The 23,309-nt window shown below is 40.1% G+C and overlaps 1 protein-coding gene across 1 annotated transcript in view; it reads right to left on the bottom strand.

Moving 5' to 3' along the window:
- NEDD4 (NEDD4 E3 ubiquitin protein ligase) overlaps positions 1–23,309 on the bottom strand; it is a 165,041-nt gene that overhangs the window by 104,712 nt on the left and 37,020 nt on the right. The window contains exons 3-4 of the mRNA XM_003827870.5: positions 19,960–20,038; positions 19,825–19,863 (exon numbers count right to left, since the gene is read on the bottom strand). Of these exons, the coding sequence (XP_003827918.1) occupies positions 19,825–19,863; positions 19,960–20,038 (118 nt within the window). The remainder of the gene's footprint in view (positions 1–19,824; positions 19,864–19,959; positions 20,039–23,309) is intronic.

Below are 23,309 nucleotides of genomic sequence, written 5' to 3' on the forward strand. Positions count from 1 at the left end.
ATAACTATGTTAGTCTATAAATGCATAAAACAACAGAGGAAAAAAGTTGCCAAAAAATATCCAGTTTTCCAAAAAGAACAAAGGTGTTGGTAAGTATATGATTCTATTGTGTTCATAAAGAAACTGAAGCAATATTCTTGAAAATTCTGCCAGTGGTTGTGGGAACAAACAATACAGATACATCTTTAAAATAGCTTTACTAGCTATAATTCACATAGCATACACTCATCCCTTTGAAGTATACAATTCAATGGTTTTAATATATTCAGAGAATGTGCAACCATCACCACAATTTTAGAACATTTTTACCATTACAAAATGAAACCTTATGTCTTTTAACAGATACTCCCCATTTTCCCTCAGCCTTCCCAGGAAACCACTAATCTACTTTCTGTCTCCATAGATTTGCCTATTCTGGACATTTCATGTAAGTGGAATCATACAATATATGATCTTTTGTAATTGGCTTCTGATATGGTTTGACTGTGTCCCCACCCAAATCTCATCTTGAATTGTAGTTCGCATAATCCCTTTGTGTAGTGGGAGGGACCTGGTGGGAGGTAATTGAATCATGGGGGCGGTTACCTGCATGCTGTTTTCGTGATAGTGAGTGAGTTGTAATAAGATCTGATGGCTTTACCTGCATTGCCAAGACAATCCTAAGCCAAAAGAACAAACCTGGAGGCATCATGCTACCTGACTTCAAACTATACTACAAGGATACAGTAACCAAAACAGCATGGTACTGGTACCAAAACAGAGATATAGACCAATGGAACAGAATAGAGCCCTCGGAAATAATATCACACATCTACAACCATGTGATCTTTGACAAACCTGACAAAAACAAGAAACGGGGAAAGGATACCCTATTTAATAAATGGTGCTGGGAAAACTGGCTAGCCATAGGTAGAAAGCTGAAACTGGATCCCTTCCTTACACCTTATACGAAAATTAATTCAAGATGGATTAAAGACTTAAATGTTAGACCTAAAACCATAAAAACCCTAGAAGAAAACCTAGGCAATACCATTCAGGACATAGGCATGGGCAAGGACTTCATGACTAAAACACCAAAAGCAATGGCAACAAAAGCCAAAATTGACAAATGGGAGCTAATTAAACTAAAGAGCTTCTGTACAGCAAAAGAAACTACCATCAGAGTGAACAGGCAACCTACCGAATGGGAGAAAATTTTTACAATCTACCCATCTGACAAAGGGCTAATATCCAAAATCTACAAAGAACTTAAACAAATGTACAAGAAAAAAAAATCAAACAACTCCATCAAAAAGTGGGCAAAGGATATGCACAGACACTTCTCAAAAGAAGACATATGCAGCCAAAAGACACATGAAAAAATGCTCATCATCACTGGCCATCAGAGAGTTTGCATAAATGCAAATCAAAACCACAATGAGATACCATCTCACACCAGTTAGAATGGCAATCATTAAAAAGTCAAGAAACAACAGGTGCTGGAGAGGATATGGAGAAATAGGAACACTTTTACACTGTTGGTGGGACTGTAAACTAGTTCAACCATTGTGGAAGACAGTGTGGCGATTCCTCAAGGATCTAGAACTAGAAATATCATTTGACCCAGCCATCCCATTACTGGCTATATGCCCAAAGGATTATAAATCATGCTGCTAAAAGACACATGCACACGTATGTTTATTGCAGCACTATTCACAATAGCAAAGACTTGGAACCAACCCAAATGTCCATCAATGATAGACTGGATTAAGAAAATGTGGCAGATATACACCGTGGAATACTACACATCCATAAAAAAGGATGAGTTAATGGCCTTGTAGGGACATGGATGAAGCTAGAAACCATCATTCTGAGCAAACTATCACAGGGACAGAAAACCAAACACCGCATGTTCTCACTCACAGGTGGGAATTGAATAATAAGAACACTTGGACACGGGAAGGGGAACATCACACACTGGGGCCTGTCGTGGGGTGGGGGGAGGGGGAAGGGGGAGGGATAGCATTAGGAGATGTACCTAATGTAAATGACGAGTTAATGGGTGCAGCACACCAACATGGCACATGTATACATATGTAACAAACCTGCACGTTGTGTACATGTACCCTAGAACTTAAAGTATAAAAAAAAAAATCTGATGGCTTTATAAGGGGTTTTCCACCTTTTTCTTGACACTTCTACTTGCTGCTGCCATGTGAAGAGGGATGTGTTTGCTTCCCCTTCTACCATGATTGTAAGTTTTCTGAGGCCTTCTCAGCCATGCTAAACTGTGAGTCAATTAAAACTTTTTCCTTTATAAATTACACAGTCTTGGCTGGAGGCAGTGGTTCACACCTGTAATCCCAGCACTTTGGTAGGCCGAGGCAGGCAGATCACCTGAGGTCAGGAGTTCGAGACCATTCTGGCCAACAGGGTGAAACCTCGTCTCTACTAAAAATACAAAATTAGCTGGGTGTGGTGGCACACGCCTGTAATCCCAGCTACTTGGGAGGCTGAGACAGGAGGACAGCTTGAACCCAGGAGGCGGAGGTTGCAGTGAGCCGAAATTGCGCCACTGCACTCCAGCCTGGGCAACAAGAGTGAAACTCTGTCTCAAAATAATAATAATAATGATAATTTAAAAAAATTACCCAGTCTCAGGCATATCTTATGAGCAGTGTGAGAATGGGCTAATACAGCTTCTTTCACTTAGTATAATGATTTCAAGGTTCATCCAAGTTGTAACTTGTATCAATACTTCATTCCTTTTTATTGATGAATGATATTTCATTATATGTGTATATCTCATTTTGTTATCAGTTGATGGACATTTGTGCTGTTTCTAATTTTTGACTATTATGAATAATGCTGCTACGAACATTGGTGCGCAAGTTTTCTGTGCATATATTTTAAGAACACTGTAAAAGTGTAAAAAGTTAAGTGAATTAGACAAGTATTTTCATAAGCATAAAACAATATATGAACAGAAAGTATTCCGGCATTTTAATTTAAATGTTTTATGTCTTTCCACTTTATTTCTTTATGCAAATAGTTTAATCAATAAATATAAAAATAAACTGTAGATATATGGCCACGGAGAAAAAACCCAAACAGTAAAAAAGGATATATAGTACATTATAAATCTCTGTCTTACCTTTGTCCCACCCCCAGAGCAAATACAGTAAACAGTTTCTTAGGTCCTTCCAGAATTATTTTCTAAAAATACCAGTATATAAGAAATTTTATTATTATTAAAATTTTATTTTATTAAAATTTTTTCTGGTTTTACACAAATAATATATTCCTATATACAATGTTCTGCTTTTTTTTTTTTTTTGAAATGGAGTCTCACTCTATTGCCCAGGCTGGAGTGCAGTGGCACAATATCGGCTCACTGCAACCTCTGCCTCCCAGACTCAAGTGGTTCTCCTGCCTCAGCCTCCCAAGTAGCTGTAATTAGAGGCACCCACCACCATGCCTGGCTAATTTTGCATTTTTAGTAGAGATGGGGTTTCACCATGTTGGCCAGACTGGTTTTGAACTCCTGGCCTCAGGTGATCCACCCTCCTCGGCCTCCCAAAGTAGTGGGATTACAGGCATAAGCCACCATGTCTGGCCTTGTTCTGCATTTTTCTTGCTTCATTTAATATAATCTGAAATGAATTATCTATAACAACATATAAACCTGCCTCTTTTTAAACAGTAGATTAGGATTTCGTTGTATGAATGTATCATAATTTACTTACTGCTTCACTGATGGGGTGTCCTGCCTTCTTCCTAGCTAAAAGAATTATAATTTTATTCAAATACTGGGTGACTATGTATGTCAGGGATAGACAGCAACTCCTCTCTCCCAGGGGCTGAATTTTGATTCCTCTAAGCCTTAGGGTAACACCATTTTCCTCACCAACAATGGGGTAGAAAATATGCACATTACACAATTCTGGCCCAAGAGAAAAAGATCCAAAGTCTTCTGGAGGGTCTTCTGGAAAAAGGTTTTTTACTTTTTTAAAGGGATACTCAGCAAAGGCTGGGGGCGGTGGCTCACGCCTGTAATCCTAGCACTTTGGGAGGCTGAGGCAGACGGATCATGAGGTCAGGAGATCGAGACCATCCTGGCTAACACAGTGAAACCCTGTCTCTACTAAAACTACAAAAAATTAGCCAAGCGTGGTGGCATGCGCCTGTAGTCCCAGCTACTCGGGAGGCTGAGGCAGGAGACTCGTTTGAATCCGGGAGGCAGAGGTTGCAGTGAGTTGAGATCGTGCCACTACACTCCAGCCTGGCGACAGAGTGAGACTCTGTTTCAAAAAAAAAAAAAAAAGAAAAAAGATACTCAGCAAAAAGCTCTCCCTTTTCAGCCTCTGGACATCATCATGTCTTTGGAACTGCTATAAGTATCTGTGATCACAGAGAGAAAGCCAAGAGAATCCCAGAGAAGCTGGGTCAAGCATGACTTCTTTCACCTGCTGCAATGACCAACCTTCTTCTATGCTTCCTATGATTAAAGCTAATCAGTGTGCTTATTGTGAAGGCAGTTTTCATTGCTACTTCAAGTCTATAACTTGAAGCTAAAAGCATCCTAAATGATACACTTTGTCAGAGGGGTCCCTCCTAAACCTCCTAGACTAAGTGATCCCCCAACCCTGTATTTACTCTCCGGTACCATTGTTTTCCCTTCCATAAAGCTCAGCACACTGGTAATAATTTTGAGTTACCTGTTCACACTGGTCCATACTAGACAGTAAGTTTCATTGAGGGTAGGTACTGTGGCCATCTCATTAACAATCATAGCAAAGGGCCTGAGAAATAGGTATAGAAAAAATCATGCCAAATTTGTGTGCGTATGTAGATAAGTTTTTTCCCCCTATCCATAAAAATACAAAAGAAAAAAAAAACAAATAGGAAATCCCAGAAAAGCATATTATCAGTGGTGGTTTATCGAGATGAAATTATGGCTGATTTTCATTTCTCTTTATTGAAAAAACTATCTTGCATAAGTTATATTACTTCTATAACATAATATAAACATACACTTGCATATATATACATTACATAAATCTAATATATTGAGTATGAATGCTAAAAATATACACAGAGCACCTGCAGAATGTAGGAAATGGGGTGAGGCTTTTTCAGATGCCCAAGCACAATTCTTATGCACAGAGTAAATAACATGTGCATTGCACCTAATGTGTTGCACTTTTTTCCCTCTAAGCATGTAAAGTGTAGATTTTAATTATAATTTGCTATTTCTTTTCTTTTTTTTTTTTTGAGACAGAGTTTCACTCTTGTCGCCCAGGCTGGAGCACAATGGTGTGAACTCGGCTCACTGCAACCTCTGCCTCCCAGGTTCAAGTGATTCTCCTGCCTCACCCTCTTGAGTAGTTGGGATTACAGGCATGCGCCATGATGCCCAGCTGATTTTTGTATTTTCAGCAGAGATGAGGTTTCACCATATTGGCCGGGCTGGTCTTGAACTCCTGACCTCAGGCAATCCACCCTCCTCGGCCTCCCAAAGCACTGGGAAAACAGGCATGAGCCACCGTGCCTGGCCATAATTTGCTATTGAGCACTAACTTCAACTTGGAGTTTCCCATTTGTGTTGTCAATAACAGTTTTTCACAAAAACTTTTTTTGAACTTCATGTTTTCTCAAAGATATAAAACTGCCTTCAACTTCTGACCACAATTTCCATTTGGCCGAATGCCCAAGAACCAAGTTTTTGCTGTAATATGTTATCTCAACAGACATTTTTATGGCGAATACATTCAGTTCAAAACATTCTAGGCTATATAAAAATGATGATATAAATGACAAAGAGGAAAATAGAGGACCACACATAATAATGTCCTTTGCACAGAAGATATTTCACTGTATGTTTTCAGTTTTTTTCTAAGCATAATGAATTAGCATTGATCCACACAAATTTATCTAGTTATCCTTATAATAAAATAGCAGAATTTCTAATTGAAACAAATGTGTAGCCTGTGATCCCAAAAATGAAGTAAATATTTGGTAAATGTAACTAGCTAAAACATTTGGTAATAGGGAAGTTATAGAAAATAAAATAAAAAATAAGGAAATGGCAGTAGAGTCCTAATCCTGATTTGTCAATTACAAATAGCCTTCTTTCAAGACAAAAATAAATGGAAAGACATCCTGTGTTCATGGATTGGAAGAACTTAATATTGTTACAATGTCCATACTATCCAAAGTAATCTACAATTTCAATGCTGCACTCACCAAAATCCCAATGGTACTTTTTAAAGAAATAGAACACATAATCCTAAAATTCATACAGAACTACAAAAGACCCTGCATCTTGAGAAAGAAGAACAAAGCTAGAGGCATAATAGTTCCTGATTTCCAAATATATCACAAAGCTACAGTAATTAAAACAGTATGACACAGGAATTAAGACAGACAGAGACCGATGAAATAGATAGCTCAAAAATAAACCCAAGAAATACAGTCCACTGATCTTTGACTCAGGTGCCAAGCATACACAAAGGGAAAAGGACAGTCTCTTCAACAAATGGTGGCCAGGCGCAGTGGCTCACACCTGTAATCCTAGCACTTTGGGAGGCTGAGGTGGGCAGATCATGAAGTCAAGAGATGGAGACCATCCTGGCCAACGTAGTGAAACCCTGTCTCTACTAAAAATACAAAAATTAGCTGGGCATGGTGGCGTGTGCCTGTAGTCCCAGCTACTCAGGAAGCTGAGGCAGGAGAATCATTTGAACCTGGGAGGTGGTGGCTGCGGTGAGCCAAGATCGTGCCACTGCATTCCAGCGAGACTCTGTCTGAAAACAAAACAAAACAAAAAACAAAACAAAAAAACAACAAATGGCTTGGGAAAACTGGATATCCATACGCAAAAGAAAGAAATTGACCCTTATCTTAAAACAAACACAAACATCAACTCAAAATGAATTAAAGACATAAACAAGACCCGACACTGTAAAACCCATAGAAGAAAACAGAGAAGAAGCTTCTTGACTTTGGTCTTGACAATGACAATGATTTTTTGGGTGACACCAAAAACAAAGGCAATAAAAGCAAAAATTGACAAGTGTGGCTACATTTAACTAAAAAGCTATATGACAAAAGAAACAATCAACAAAGTGAAAAGGCACCCTACAAAATGGGAAAAATATTTGCAGACCATGTATAAGATAAAGAGTTGATCTCCAAACTTCAAAATTACATACAAAAGGAACTCCCATAACCCAATAGTAAAAAAAAACAAGCATCAACAACAACAACAATAACAAAATAAAATAAACTCCCAGGCACAGTGGCTCATGCCTGTGATCTCAGCACTTTGGGAGGGCAAGGCAGGAGGATCACTTGAATCCAGGAGTCTGAGACCAGCCTGGGCAAAACAGTGTGTCACTACAAAAAATAAAATAAAATAAAAATGGTGGTGCATGATGGTGTGCACCTGTGTTTGCAGCTACTAGGGAGGCTGAGGTAGGGGGTCATTTCAGCCTAGAAGGTTGAGGCTGCAATAAGCCATGATTGTGCCACTGCACTCCAACCTGGGTAATAGAGTGAGACCGTGTCTCAAAAACAACAACAACAACAACAAACAAACAAACAAAAAAACCCACCACCAACAATAATATGGTTTGGCTCTGTTGCCCACCCAAATCTCATCTCGATCCGTAATCCCCACGTGTCAAGGGAGGGAACTGGTGGGAGGTGATTGGATCACGGGGGCAGTTTCCCCCATGCTGTTCTCATGACAGTGAGTTCGTTCTCTGGAGATCTGACAGTTTTACAAAGGGTTCCTCCCCCTTCACTTTCTCTTCTGTCTCCTACCATCTTGTGGAGAAGGTGCCTGCTTCCTGTTCATCTTCTGCCATGACTGAGGCCTCCCCAGCCATGTGGAACTGTGAGTCAGTTAAACCTCCTTTGTTTATAAATTACCCAGTCTCAGGTAGTATCTTTATCATAGTGTGAAAACGGACTAATACAAGCAACAAAGAATCTAATTTTAAAAATGAACCAAGGACTTCAACAGACATTTCTCCAAAGAAAACAAACAAATGGCCCACTCTTTATGTAAAAAGGTGCTCAAAAATCACTAATCATCAGGGAAATGCAAATCAAAACCACACCTGTTAGGATGACTATTACAAAAATTTTTAGATTTTTTTAGGTAACAAGTTTTGGTGAAGATGTGGAGAAACTGGAATCCCTGCACATGTTGGTAGCAATGTAAAATGCTCCAGCCTCTACAGAAAATAGTACAGCCTCTATAGAAAACAGTATAAAGGTTCCCCAAAAAATTAAAAAGTAGAACTACTGGATCATCCAGCAATCCCACTTCTAGGTATGTAGCCAGAGGAAATAAAATCACTGCAATTAAAGTTATCTGCCCTCCCATGTTCATTACAGCATTATTCACAGTAGCCAAGATATGGAAATAATCTAAATACCCATTGAAGGATACATTAAGAAAATGTGACATATACATACAATAGAATATTATTCAGCCTTCAAAAAGGAAACTCTGCCATTTCCAACAAAATGGATGAACCTTGAGGACACTACCCCAGGTGAAATAAGCTAGTCCCAGAAGAACAAATACTGACTATCTTACTCACAAAAAGTATCTAAAATAGTCAAATTCATAGAAGCAGAGAATAGAATGGTGGTTTAATACTATATTATACACCAAAACCTTTGTGAAGAGGGTACATATCAAGTGTTCTTACCACAAAAAAGGGGGTGATAGGAGGAAACTTTTGGAGGTGATGGATATGTTTATGACTTTGATTGTGGTGATGGTTTCACAACTGTATGCATATGTTTAAACCTATCAAACTGTATGAATTAAATATGTGCAGGCTTTTTCTATATGAACTATACCCCCAATAAATCAGTTAAAATTTTGTTTAAATGGCATATTTTTCTCATTAACATCTCTAATTCCAAAGCAGTCCTTCCTCCCTCTCTCCCTCCTTCCTCCTTCCCTCCTCCCCCTTCTCTCTCTCTCTCTCTCTCTGTCTCTCTGCCTCTCTCTGTCTCTTTCTTTTGGGACTGTATCACTATGTTGCCCACGGTATCCTCGAATTCCTTGGCTCAAAGTATTGTCTCCCATGTCAGCCTCCAAAGTAGCTGGGTCTATAGGTGTGTGCCACCATGCCTTGTGAAGAGGGTCGTTTTTTTTGGTAGAGATGGGGTCCCACTATGTTGCTCAGGATGACCTTAAACTTTTAGGGGGCCCACCCTGGCCTCTCAAAGTGCTGGTATTATAGGCATGAGCCACCATGCCAGGCCAAACATTCTTTCTAATAAAAGAATAAGATCATCAAAAAGAATGGCAATATTTTTAAATTATAAACACCTTAAATTTTTTAAAATAAAAAATAAATTATAACATTAATTCCTCTAACAGATAGCCATATTTTCTGTTTCTACTTATATTGGTTTTAGTATATTTTGGCTTATAAGAATTTATCCATTTAAACTGAGTTGTTAAAATTACAGGCATAAAATTAGTTACAATATTACCTTTTAAAAAGTATCTGTAGGTTCCCTCCTCTGATTCCTAATATTGGTCATCTGAGTACTCTCTCTGTCTCTCTCATATAAGGCCAGCTGTTGTATATCAATTTCATTAATTTTTTTGAAGATCCATCCTTGGTTTTATTTATTTTCTCTACTTTTTGTCCATTTTCTTGTCCATTGATTACCACTCTTATTTCCTTCCTTCTTTTTCTTTAAAGAACTTAAGGTGGAAGCTTAGATCATTGATTTTGAATATTTCTTCATTTATATACAAGTATTTAAAGGTATAAATTAATCTCTAAGCACTGAATTAGCTTCATCCCACATTTGGTATGTTATGCTTTAACAATCAATCAGTAAAAATGCTTGTTAATTTCCCTTTTATTTTCTTTTTTGATCCATGGCTTATTCAAAAGAAACTTGTTTAATTTCTAAACATTTGTGATATACATACGTGTGTTACTGAATTGTAACTTAAATCTGTTGTGATCAGAGAACATACCCTGGTAAATTTCTTTTTTTTTTTTTTTTTTTTGAGACAGAGTCTCACTCTGTCACCCAGGCTGGAGTCCAGCAGCACAATTTCAGCTCACCGCAACCTCCGCCTCCCAGGTTCAAGCGATTCTCGTGCCCAGTCTCCCAAGTAGCTGGTATTACAGGTGCGCACCATCACACCCAGCTAATTTTTGTATACTTTTTTTCTTTAGTAGAGGCGGGGTTTCATCATATTGGTCAGGCTTGTCTCAAATTCCTGACCTCAAGTGATCTGCCTGCATCGGCTTCCCAAAGTGCGAGGATTATACGCGTGAGCCATTGCGTCCAGCCAATCCTGTTGAATTTCAATCCTTTTAACTGTACTGAAACTCGGTTTGTGGCCCAATATGTGGTCTATCTCGGTAAATGTTCCATGGGCATATAAAAAGAATATACACTTGGGTATTAGCTGTAGTGTACTATACATGTCAAACAGGTTAACATGATTGGTAGTGTTGTTCAAATCATCTATATATTTACTAATTTTTTTTTTGTCTAGTTGTTATATCAGTTACTAGAAGTGGTAAAATCAACTATTGTGGATTTGTTTATTTATTTAGTTCTGTCAATTTTGACTTCGTAATTTTAAAGATTTATTACTAGGTCCATACACATTTCAGATTGTATGTCTTCTTGTTGAATTCACTCTTTATAATCATGAAATGCCCTCTTTATCTCTGGCAATACTGTCCTGAAGTCTAACTTGGCTAATGTTAATACAACCATTAACATATTTTTTCTGGTGTTTGTATGGTATCTCATATGGTTTGGAATTATGTCTCTGCCAAAATCTCATGTCAAATTGTAATCCCTAATGTTGGAGGAGGGGCCAGATGGGAGGTGACCGGATCACGGAGGCAGACTTCCCCCTTGCTGCTCTGGTGATAGTAAGCGACTTCTTATGAGATTTGGTTGCTTAAAAGTGTGTAGTACTTCCCCCTTCATTCTCCTCCTCCTTCTCTGGCCATGTTAGATGAGCCTGCTTCCCCTTCACCTTCTGTCATAATTGTTAAGTTTCCTGAGGCCCCCTCAGCCAGGCTTCCTGTACAGCCTGTGGAACTGTGAGTCAATTACACCCGTTTTCTTTATAAACTGCTCAGTCTCAGGGAGTTCTTTATAGCAATGCAAGAACAAACTAATACAGAAAATTGGTAATGGGAAGTCAGGCATTGCTATACAGATACCTGAAAATGTGGAAGCAAGTTTAGAAGTGGGTAATGGACAGAGGTTGAAACAGTTTGGAGAGATCAGAAGAAGAAAGGAGGATGATGGAAAGATAGAATTTCCTAGAGACTTGTTGAATGGTTGTGACCAAAATGCTGATAGTGATATGTACAGGAAAGTCCAGGCTGAGGTGGTCTCGAAGACAAGGAATCTTTTGGGAACTGAAATAAAGGTCCCTCTTGCTATGCTTCTACAAAGAGACTGGCAGCATTGTGCCCCTGCTCTAGAAATCTGTGGAACTTTGAACTTGAAAGAGATGATTTACGGTATCTGGCAGAAGAAATTTCTAAGCAGCAAAGTGTTCGAGAAGTGGCCTGGCTGCTTCTAACCATATGCTTATATGCATTCACAGAAATGATCTGAAACTGGAACTTATATTTAAAAGGAAAGCAGAGCATAAAAGTTGGGAATATGTGCAGCCTGATCATGTGGTAGAAAAGAAAGCCCCATTTTGTGGGGAGGAATTCAAGCCAGCTGCTGGAGCTGAATGTTCATAGCCAAGACAATGGGGAAGATGCCTTGAATGCATTTTAGAGATCTTTGTGGCAGCTCCTCCTATCACAGCCCCAGAGGACTAGAAGGGAAGAATGATTTCATAGACCAGGCCCAGGGCCCTGCTGCCCTACACAACCTTGGGACACTGCTCTCTGAGTCCCAGCCACTCCAGCTCCAGCTGTGGGTAAAAGGGCCCAGATATGTCGCAGGCCGCTGCTCTAGAAGGTTCAAACCGTAAGTCTTGGTGGCTTTCACATGGTTTTAAGCCTGCAGGTGTGCAGAGGGCAAGAGCTGAGGCTTAGGAGCTCTTCCTAGATTTCAGAGGATGTATGGAAATGTGTCGATATCCACAAAGAAGTCTGGATATCGCAGGGGCAGAGCCCTCATGGAGAACTTCTACTAGGGCAGTGTGGATGGGAAATGTGGGACTGGAGTCCCCACACAGGGTTCCCACTGGGACACTGCCTAGTGGAGCTGTGAGAAGTGGGCCACTATCGTCCAGACCCCAGAATGGGAGATTGACTAACCAATTGCACTGTTTGCCTGCAAAAGCCTCAGGCACTCAACACTAGCCTGTGAAAGCAGCTGAAGGGATTGTACCTTGCAGAGACACAGGGGTGGAGACACCCAAGGCCTTTCGGAACCCGCCCCTTGCATCAGTGTGGCCTGGATGTGAGACACAGAGTCAAAGGAGATTATTTTGGAGCTTTAAGAGGTAATGATTGGAAGATGGCCAAATAGGAACAGCTCCTGTCTGCAGCTCCCAGTGTGATTGACGCAGAAGACGGGTGATTTCTACATTTCCACCTGAGGTGCCTGGTTCATCTCATTTGGACTGGCTGGACAGTGGGTGCAGCCCACAGCGGGCAAGCCGAAGCAGGATGGGGCATTGCCTCACCTCGGAAGTGCAAGGGGTCAGGGGATTTCCCTTTCCTAGCCAAAAGAAGCTGTGACAAACTGTACCTGGAAAAACAGGACACTTCTGGCCAAATACTGTGCTTTTCCCATGGTCTTATCAACTGGCAGACCAGGAGATTCTCTCCCATGCCTGGATCGGCGGGTACCATGCCCACAGAGCCTTGCTCACTGCTAGCGCAGCAGTCTGAGATCGACCTGCCAGTCTGCAGACTGGTGGGGTAAGGGGCGTCCACCATTGCTGAGGCTTGAGTAGGTAAACAAAGCAGCCGGGAAGCTCAAACTAGGCAGAGCCCACCTCAGCTCATCAAGGCCTACCGCCTATATAGACTCAACCTCTGTGAGCAGGGCATAGCTGAACAAAATGCAGCAGAAACTTCTGCAGACTTAAATGTCCCTATCTGACAGCTCTGAAGAGAGCAGTGGTTCTCCCAGCATGGCATTTGAGCTCTGATAACAAGAGACTGCCTCCTCAAGTGGGTCCCTGACCCCCATGTAGCCTAACTGGGAGACACTTCCCAGTAGGGGCCAACAGACACCTCATACAGGCAGGTGCCCCTCTGGGACAAAGCTTCCAGAGGAAGGATGAGGCAGCAATATTTGCTGTTCTGCAATATTTGCTGTTCTGCAGCCTCCACTGGTGATACCCAAGCAAACAGGGTCTGGAGTGGACCTCCAGCAAAATCCAACAGATGTGCAGCTGAGGGAACTGAGTGTTAGACGGAAAACTAACAAACACAAAGGAATAGCATCAACATCAACAAAAAGGACATACACACCAAAACCCCATCTGTATGTCACGAACGTCAAAGATGAAAGGTAGATAAAACCACCAAGATGGGGAGAAACCAGAGCAGAAAAGCTGAAAATTCTAAAAACCAGAGCGCATCTTCTCCCCCAAGGATCGCAGCTCCTCGCCAGCAACAGAACAAAGCTGGAAGGAGAATGACTTTGATGAGTTGACAGAAGTAGGCTTCGGAAGGTCGGTAAAAACAAACTTCTCTAAGCTAAAGAAGCATGTTCTAACCCATTGCAAGGAACCTAAAAACCTTGAAAAAAGGTTAGCCCAATGGCTAACTAGAATAAATAGTGTAGAGAAGACCTTAAATGACCTGATGGAGCTGAAAACCATGGCACAAGAACTTTGTGATGCATGCACAAGCTTCAGTAGCTGATTCAATCAAGTGGAAGAAAGGCTATCACTGATTGAAGATGAAATTAATGAAATAAAGTGAGAATACAAGTTTAGAGAAAAAAGAATAAAAAGAAGCAAAGAAAGCCTCCAAGAAATATGGGACTATGTGAAAAGACCAACTCTATGTTTGGTGTAGCTGAAAGTGACAGGGAGAATGGAACCAAGGTGGAAAACACTCTTCAGGATAATATCAAGGAGAACTTCCCCAACCTAGCAAGGCATGACAACATTCAAATTCAGGAAATACAGATAACACCACAAAGATATTCCTTGAGAAGAGCAACCCCAAGACACATAATTTTCAGATTCACCAACGTTGAAATGAAGGAAAAAATGTTAAGGGCGGCCACAGAGAAAGGTGAGGTTACCCACAAAGAGAAACCCATCAGACTAACAGCAAATCTCTCAGCAGAAACCTTACAAGCCAGAAGACAGTGGGGGCCAATATTCAACGTTCTTAAAGAAAATAATTTTGAATGCAGAATTTCATATCCAGCCAAACTAAGCTTCATAAGAAAAGGAGAAATAAAATCCTTTATAGACAAGCTGAGAGATTTTGTCACCACCAGGCCTGCCTTACAAGAGCTCATGAAGGAAGCACTAAACATGGAAGGGAACAACCAGTACCAGCCACTGCAAAACCATGCCAAATTATAAAGATCATCGATGCTATGAAGAAGCTGCATCAATTAACGAGCAAAATAACCAGTGAACATCATAATTACAGGATCAAATTCACAAATAACAATATTAACCTTAAATGTAAATGGGCTAAATGCCCCAATTAAAAGACACAGACTGGCGAATTAGATAGAGTCAAGACCCATCAGTGTGCTGTATTCAGGAGACCCACCTCATGTGCAGAGACACACATAGGCTCATGAGAATAAAGGGATGGAGGAAGATCTATCAAGCAAATGGAAAACAAAAAAAGCAGGGGTTGCAATCCTAGTCTCTGATAAAACAGACTTTCAACCAACAAAGATCAAAAGAGACAAACAAAGCCATTACATAATGGTAAAGGGATCAATTCAACAAGAAGAGCTAACTATCCTAAATATATATGCACCCAATACAGAAGCACCCAGATTCATAAAGCAAGTCCTTAGAGACCTACAAAGAGACTTAGACTGCCACACAGTAATAACGGGAGACTTTAACACCCCACTGTCAACATTAGACAGATCAATGAGACAGAAAGTTAACAAGGATATCCAGGAATTGAACTCAGCTCTGCACCAAGTGGACCAAACAGACATCTACAGAACTCTCCACCCCAAATCAACAGAATATACATCCTTCTCAGCACCACACCACACTTATTCCAAAATTGACCACATAGTTGGAAGTAAAGCACTCCTCAGCAAATGTAAAAGAACAGAAACTATAACAAACTGTCTCTCAGACCACAGTGCAATCAAACTAGAACTCAGGATTAAGAAACTCACTCAAAACTGCTCAACTACATAGAAACTGAACAACCTGCTCCTGAATGACTACTGGGTACATAACGAAATTAAGGCAGAAACAAAGATGTTCCTTGAAACCAGTGAGAACAAAGACACAACATACCAGAATCTCTGGGACACATTTAAAGCAGTGTGTAGAGGGAAATTTATAGCACTAAATGCCCACAAGAGAAAGCAGGAAAGATCTAAAATTGACACCCTAACATCACAATTAAAAGAACTAGAGAAGCAAGAGCAAACACATTCAAAAGCTAGCAGAAGACAAGAAATAACTAAGGTAAGAGCAGAACTCAAGGAGAGAGAGACATAAAAAACCCTTCAAAAAATCAATGAATCCAGGAGGTAGTTTTTTGAAAAGACCAATAAAACTGATAGACCGCTACCAAGACTAATAAAGAAGAAAAGAGAGAAGAATCAAATAGACGCAATAAAAAATGATAAAGGGGATATCACCACCAATCCCACAGAAATACAAACTACCATCAGAGAATACTATAAACACCTCTATGCAAATAAACTAGAAAAGCTAGAAGAAATGGATAAATTCCTCGACACATACACCCTCCCAAGACTAAACCAGGAAGAAGTTGAATCTCTGAATAGACCAATAACAGGCTCTGAAATTGAGACAATAATTAATAGCCTACCAACCAAAAAAAGTCCAGGACCAGACGTATTCACAGCTGAATTCTACCAAAGGTACAAGGAGCTTATCCACCATGATCAAGTGGGCTTCATCCCTGGGATGCAAGGCTGGTTCAACATATGCAATCAATAAACGTAATCCAGCATATAAACAGAACCAAAGACAAAAACCATATGATTATCTCAATAGATGCAGAAAAGGCCTTTGACAAAATTCAACAGCCCTTCATGCTAAAAACTCTCAATAAATTAGGTATTGATGGGACGTATCTCAAAATAGTAAGAGCTATTTATGACAAACACATAGCCAATATCATACTGAATGCGCAAAAACTGGAAGCATTCCCTTTGAAAACTGGCACAAGACAGGGATGCCCTCTCTCACCACTCCTATTCAACATAGTGTTAGAAGTTCTGGCCAGGGCAATCAGGCAGGAAAAAGAAATAAAGGGTATTCAATTAGGAAAAGAGGAAGTCAAATTGTCCCTGTTTGCAGATGACATGATTGTATACTTAGAAAACCCCACCGTCTCAGCCCAAAATCTCCTTAAGCTGATAAGCAACTTCAGCAAAGTCTCAGGATACAAAATCAATGTGCAAAATCACAAGCATTCTTATACATCAATTACAGACAAACAGAGAGCCAAATCATGAGTGAACTCCCATTCACAATTGCTTCAAAGAGAATAAAATACCTAGGAATCCAACTTACAAGGGATGTGAAGGACCTCTTCAAGGAGAACTACAAACTACTGCTCAATGAAATAAAAGAGGACACAAACAAATGGAAGAACATTCCATACTCATGGATAGGAAGAATCAATATTGTGAAAATGGCCATACTGCCCAAGATAATTTATAGATTTAATGCCATCCCCATCAAGCTACCAATGACTTTCTTCACAGAATTGGAAAAAACTACTTTAAAGTTCATATGGAACCAAAAAAGAGCCCACATAGCCAAGACAATCCTAAGCAAAAAGAACAAAGCTGGAGGCATCATGCTACCTGACTTCAAACTATACTACAAGGCTACAGTAACCAAAACAGCATGGTACTGGTATCAAAACAGAGATACAGACCAATGGAACAGAAAAGAGCCCTCAGAAATAACACCACACATCTACAACCATCTGATCTTTGACAAACCTGACAAAAACAAGAAATGGGGAAAGGATTCCCTATTTAATAAATGGTGCTGGGAAAACTGGCTAGCCATATGTAGAAAGCTGAAACTAGATCCCTTCCTTACACCTTATACAAAAATCAATTCAAGATGGATTAAAGGCTTAAACGTTAGACCTAAAACCATAAGAACCATAGAAGAAAACCCAGGCAGTACCATTCAGGACATAGGCATGGGCAAGGACTTCATGTCTAAAACACTAAAAGCAATGGCAACAAAAGCCAGAATTGACAAATGGGATCTAATTAAACTAAAGAGCTTCTGCACAACAAAAGAAACTACCATCAGCATGAACAGGCAACCTACAGAATGGGAGAAAATTTTTGCAATCTACTCATCTGACAAAGGGCTAATATCCAGAATCTACAAAGAACTCAAACAAATTTACAAGAAAAAAACAACCCCATCAAGAAGTGGGCGAAGGATATGAACAGACACTTCTCAAAAGAAGCCATTTATGCAGCCAAAAAACACATGTAAAAATGCTCGTCATCACTGGCCATCAGAGAAATGCAAATCAAAACCACAATGAGATACCATCTCACACCAGTTAGAATGGCGATCATTAAAAAGTCAGGAAACAACAGGTGCTAGAGGGGATATGGAGAAATAGAAACACTTTTACACTGTTGGTGGGACAGTAAACTGGTTCAACCATTGTGGAAGACAGTGTGGCGATTCCTCAAGGATCTAGAACTAGAAATACCATTTGACCCAGCAATCCCATTACTGGGTATATACCCAAAGGATTATAAATCATGCTGCTATAAAGACACATGCATACATATGTTTATTGCAGCACTATTCACAATAGCAAAGACTTGGAACCAACCCAAATGTCCATCAATAATAGACTGGATTAAGAAAATGTGGCACATATACACCATGGAATACTGTGCAGCCATACAAAAGGATGAGTTCATGTCTTTTGTAGGGACATGGATGAAGCTGGAAACCATCATTCTCAGCAAACTGTCGCAGGGACAAAAAACCAAACACCGCATGTTCTCACTCATAGGTGGGAATTGAACAATGAGAACACTTGGACACAGGAAGGGGTATGTCACACACTGGGGCCTGTCATGGGGTGGGGGAAGGGGGGAGGGATAGTATTAGGAGATATACCTAATGTAAATGACAAGTTAATGGGTGCAGCACACCAATATGGCACGTGTATACATATGTAACAAACCTGCACGTTGTGCACAGGTACCCTAGAACTTAAAGTATAATTAAAAAAAAAAAAAGAAAATACATATGTTTCTAAGAAAAATGTAACAAAATAAGTAAAATAAAACAAAAGTATAAATAAATAAATAACTCAACAACTTGGGAATTTAAAAACACTCTCCTAACCAACACTTGTGCCAAAAAAGCAATCAAAACCAGACATTATCAAGTCTGGAATTTATTCTGGTTAAATAGTAAAAACAGAAATTTAGCTTCATTTTCCTTCATTTGACGATCCAATTGATTCAATACCATTTCCTCAAGAATCCAAAATTTCCAAACCGATTTAAAAGGTTGTTTTTATGTCATACTACATAGAGTGGGGAAAATCTTACTCCAAACCAAAAAAACAGAAGCAACTTAATTGATGCCTTTGGCTGGATCTTCAGCAACAGCTTCCTTGCCCTTAGTGTCAGCAATTTCTTCCCTTCAAATTCACTTTATTAAAATTGAACAAAAGAAGACAAACAAAAAATCTTTAAACATGAAGTACAGAAGAACGGCTTCTGTTTTCCTTACTGAAATCAAGTATGGTACCATAGAAGCCTCCAGAGAGGCTGGTGTTTCAGGAATGATCTGCCATGTCAAATGCTGCAAAGAGCATGAGTAAGATGAGATAAGATGAACTTGGCAGCAGGGAAGTCACTGGTGACCTGAACAACAGCAGTTTCATTTGAGTGATGGGGATTTAGAGTACAGTGGGTTAACGAGCATCCCGGAGAAGCAGAAATGATGAGGGCAGACAACTCTCCCATGAATGTTCCTTATTCAGGTGAACAGAGAAACGACTCTACAGCTAAAGGGGAATATGGGGTCAAGGAAGAACATTTTAAGGATGATACAAGTGGGAATAATCCAGAGAGGGGAAATTCCTCAAATGCATCTCTACCACTGCTCTGGTAGTGTTTCGATTCTGGCAACAGTAAGTACTCTGATATTAAATAGGTACAAGGAGACACTGTCAGTTTGAGGGCCTTGCTGAGGAACTGGAAATAACTGCTGATTGGAATTTGCTTTTATGGTAAATGAGGCAGATGGGGTGGAAAGGCAGCAATGTCAATGACGTGTGGATAAAAAGAAATGTATTCACTTGATAGGCCCTAATCTGTTTAATAATAAATGACTGGGGAGACATGAATATAATCTGCATCATCTTTATGAGAAAACACTGAATCTGCTCAACTGGAGTAAGACTACTGTACAGTCTCTAAATCAGTTTTACTAGAATGAGATAATTCTAGTCTTTAACCTCTCCATTATCTTACATTTATGTTTTTCATAAGACAAAATTTCAATTCCTTTTGTATTTTCACAACTTGAGGCAAATTCTGAGATACATCTTCAAATATTAAAAATGAGAATTTATCATTCTAACCTCCTAAGAAAAAAACTTACTTTTTCCACTTTAGTAAAATAAAATATATACTTACTCTGAATAATATTTCTTCATTCCACTTTGGATTCAAACTCTAAAAAATAATAAACATAGTATAACTAAATAAGGTTTTGTCTTATAAAAATAAAACAAAGTACATTAAAAACTTTTGAATATTGCTAAGTCTAACCTTTTTAATGGTTTTTGTTTGCACACTTGTAAGAACTCCATTCATTGGGTCATATAACGTCACTCTCACGTAAGGATCACTGTTAAAAAAAAAAAAAAAGAAAAATTTTAATTATTGCTTACCCCAAGCTCAGATTACCCAGACTATAAAATTCACAGTTTTCCTTGTTAGTTATATCTACAATTATTTCCTGAATTTAAAATCAGGATTCTTAGGCAGGTAAGCAATTAAAGTAATTTTTGCATCTCGTTAAAAACCTGAAGTACCATGTTAGTGAAAGACACAAAGAATTAGAAAGAAAACCTTTTAATCACAGGCCTAATGATTATAACCTTCCTAGATTTTTAAATTTTTGTTTGATTTTTATTACATTCTTTCTTCTTTTGAGTTAAGATGGTTAATTCAATGATTCTGACGCTGGTTTTGTAAGACTTCAGGTTGTCTCAAGTTATCTCATGGGTGTAAACTCTTCTTATAAAGTAAAGGCAAACTGCTTTCACTTAAAAAAAAACAAAAACAAAAACTAGGTGTGGCCGGGCACGGTGGCTCATGCCTGTAATCCCAGTACTTTGGGAGGCAGAGGCGGGCGGATCATGAGGTCAGGAGATCAAGACCATCCTGGCTAACATGGTGAAACCCCGTCTCTACTAAAAATACAAAAAAAAAAAAAAAATTAGCCAGGCGTGGTGGCAGGCACTTTTAGTCACAACTACTCGGGAGGCTGAGGCAGGAGAATGGCGTGAACCTGGAAGGTGGAGCTTGCAGTGAGCCAAGATCATGCCACTGCACTCAAGCCTGGGCAACAGAGCAAGACTCCGTCTCAAAAAATAATATAAAATAACTAGGTGTTATGTAACCACTTCTACAAGGAGACATGGAGAAGGAAATTCTTGTGATATATAGGGTTGTAAACCACAAGACTTTGGACACTTTACTTGTCCATGGTTAAATTTCTCCTGTTTTCCTCGGGTATCCAAAGTACTCACCATTCTCCACCAAGTACCCTCCATACTAATCCAAACTATCCTTCCCCCAACTCCATTTCCTCATACCACGTTACCTCTTAATTGGCCAAAATCGAAGGCACCAGAACACTCGCAACATACTGGTATTTATCAGAATCCATCCTTACCCCTAACCTAGTGAGTCAGGAGTCCTCTTGTTTTGAGTCTCATCCCCCTTGTTCAGTTCTCTGAACTTTGGAGCCTTGCATCATCTGTTCTCACTGCTCTCTTTTAGACCTTTGGCTTTTTCTTTGATCTAGGTTTCTCTAGGCATATAAATGTTTTTAAACTCCTCCTCCCCTTGGACTTTCCCTCCCTTCTCCAGCAAAGCAAAATACATCTTTTTCTTCCATTCCCAGTCAAACCTTTTCAGAGGCAGTTTTTAATAATAAAAACAAGAACACTTATATAGCAATTACTCAGTGCCAGACACCACTGTAATCACGTTTCGTGTATTAATTCCTTTTTTTTTTCTTTTTTTTTGAGACAGAGTCTTGCTCTGTTGCCCAGGCTGGAGTGCAGTGGTGCAGTGCTGGCTCACTGCAACCTCTGCCTCCTGGGTTCATGCCATTCTCCTGCCTCAGCTTCCCGAGTAGCTGGGACTGCAGGCGCACACCACCACGCCCGGCTAATTTTTCTATTTTTAGTACAGACAGGGCTTCACCATGTTGGCCAGGATGGTCTTGAACTCCTGACCTCAGGTGATCCGCCCACCTTGGCTCCCAAAGTGCTGGGATTACCCACGTGAGCCATAGCGCTGATCCCGTATATTAAATCTTTGAATCTCTATAACCACCTGTGAGGTAGGTACTATTCCTTTCTTTATTTCATACAGATCACACAGCTAGAAAGCGGACAGCCAGGATTGACACTCCAGCACCTGGCTCCAGAGGCCATACTCTTCTTTATCTTCTTTGTTTTTTTTTGAGATGAAGTCTCACTCTGTAACCCAGGGGGGAGTGCAGTGGCGCGATCTTGGCTCACTGCAGCTTCTGCCTCCTGGGTTCAAGCTATTCTCCTGCCACAGCCTCTCAAGTAGCTGGGATTATAGGCACACACCACCGCACCCAGCTAATTTTTGTATTTTTAGTAGAGACGGGGTTTTGCCATCTTGGCCAGGCTGGTCTCAAACTCTTGACCTCAGGTGATCTGCCCGCCTTGGCCTCACAAAGTGCTGGGATTACAGGCATGAGCCAACATGCCCGGCTTAAACTCTCTTGCTCTGTCGCCAGGCTGGAGTGCAATGGCACGATCTCGGCTCACTGCAACCTCCTCCTCCTGGGTTCAAGCAATTCTCCTGCCTCAGCCTCCTGAGTAGCTGGGACTACAGGCGCCTGCCACCACGCTTGGCTAATGTTTTGTATTTTAAGTAGAGACGGGATTTCACCAAGTTGGCCAGGATGGTCTCAATCTCTTGACCTCGTGACCCCCCTGGCTCGGCCTCCCAGCCTATATTCTTAACCACTATAGCATACCACCTCCTTTTCTTCATTTCCTTAATTCCTGTTACACTTCAAAACCCTACAGTCTGGTTTCTGTCTCTTCCCTTTAGATCCACTCCTATGAAAAGGCTGTTGTAAAGTCATCAATCTTGTTAAAGTAATCAACATTTTCCAGATACTTCTTTTTTTGGCCCTCTTTATGTTTTTAGATACTACTGACCATTTTCTCTTTGAAACACTCATCTCATTTTGCTTCTACGACACATCTCTTCCAGTGCTCCTCATACCACTCGAACTGTTCCTTCGGTGGCTTACTTAGGCACCTCTTCTACTATCTGCCAGTTAAATACTGATATTCCCTAAGTATTGCCCCAGCCCTCTGTTCTCTCTACATTTTCCCTTTCCAATCTTACCCATGGTTTTTTACAACTAACTATACACTATTAAATATAAATACAAAATGTAAATGTAATTATGTATCTATCCCTAATCTCACCATCCAGCTAGACAGATACACTTGAACAATACACAGACACTGTGTTCAAGAGTTTTGCCTTTTTTTTTTTTTTTTTTTTTTTTTTTGAGATGGAGTTTCACTCTTATTGCCTAGGCTGGAATGCAATGGCGCGATCTCGGCTCACCGCAACCTCCGCCTCCCGGGTTCAAGCGATTCTTTTGCCTCAGCCTCCCAAGTAGCTGGGATTACAGGCATGCATCACCACACCTGGCTAATTTTGTATTTTTAGTAGAGATGGCATTTCTCTGTGTTGGTCAGGCTGGTCTTCAACTCCCAGTCTCAGCTGATCCACCTGCCTTGGCCTCCCAAAGTGCTGGGAATCCAGGCGTGAGCCACCGTGCCTAGCCGAGTTTTGCCATTTTTAATTGGCTTTATAATTATATTATT

The sequence above is a fragment of the Pan paniscus genome, chromosome 16, assembly GCF_029289425.2.
Source record: "Pan paniscus chromosome 16, NHGRI_mPanPan1-v2.0_pri, whole genome shotgun sequence".
NCBI classification, from domain to species: domain Eukaryota; kingdom Metazoa; phylum Chordata; class Mammalia; order Primates; family Hominidae; genus Pan; species Pan paniscus.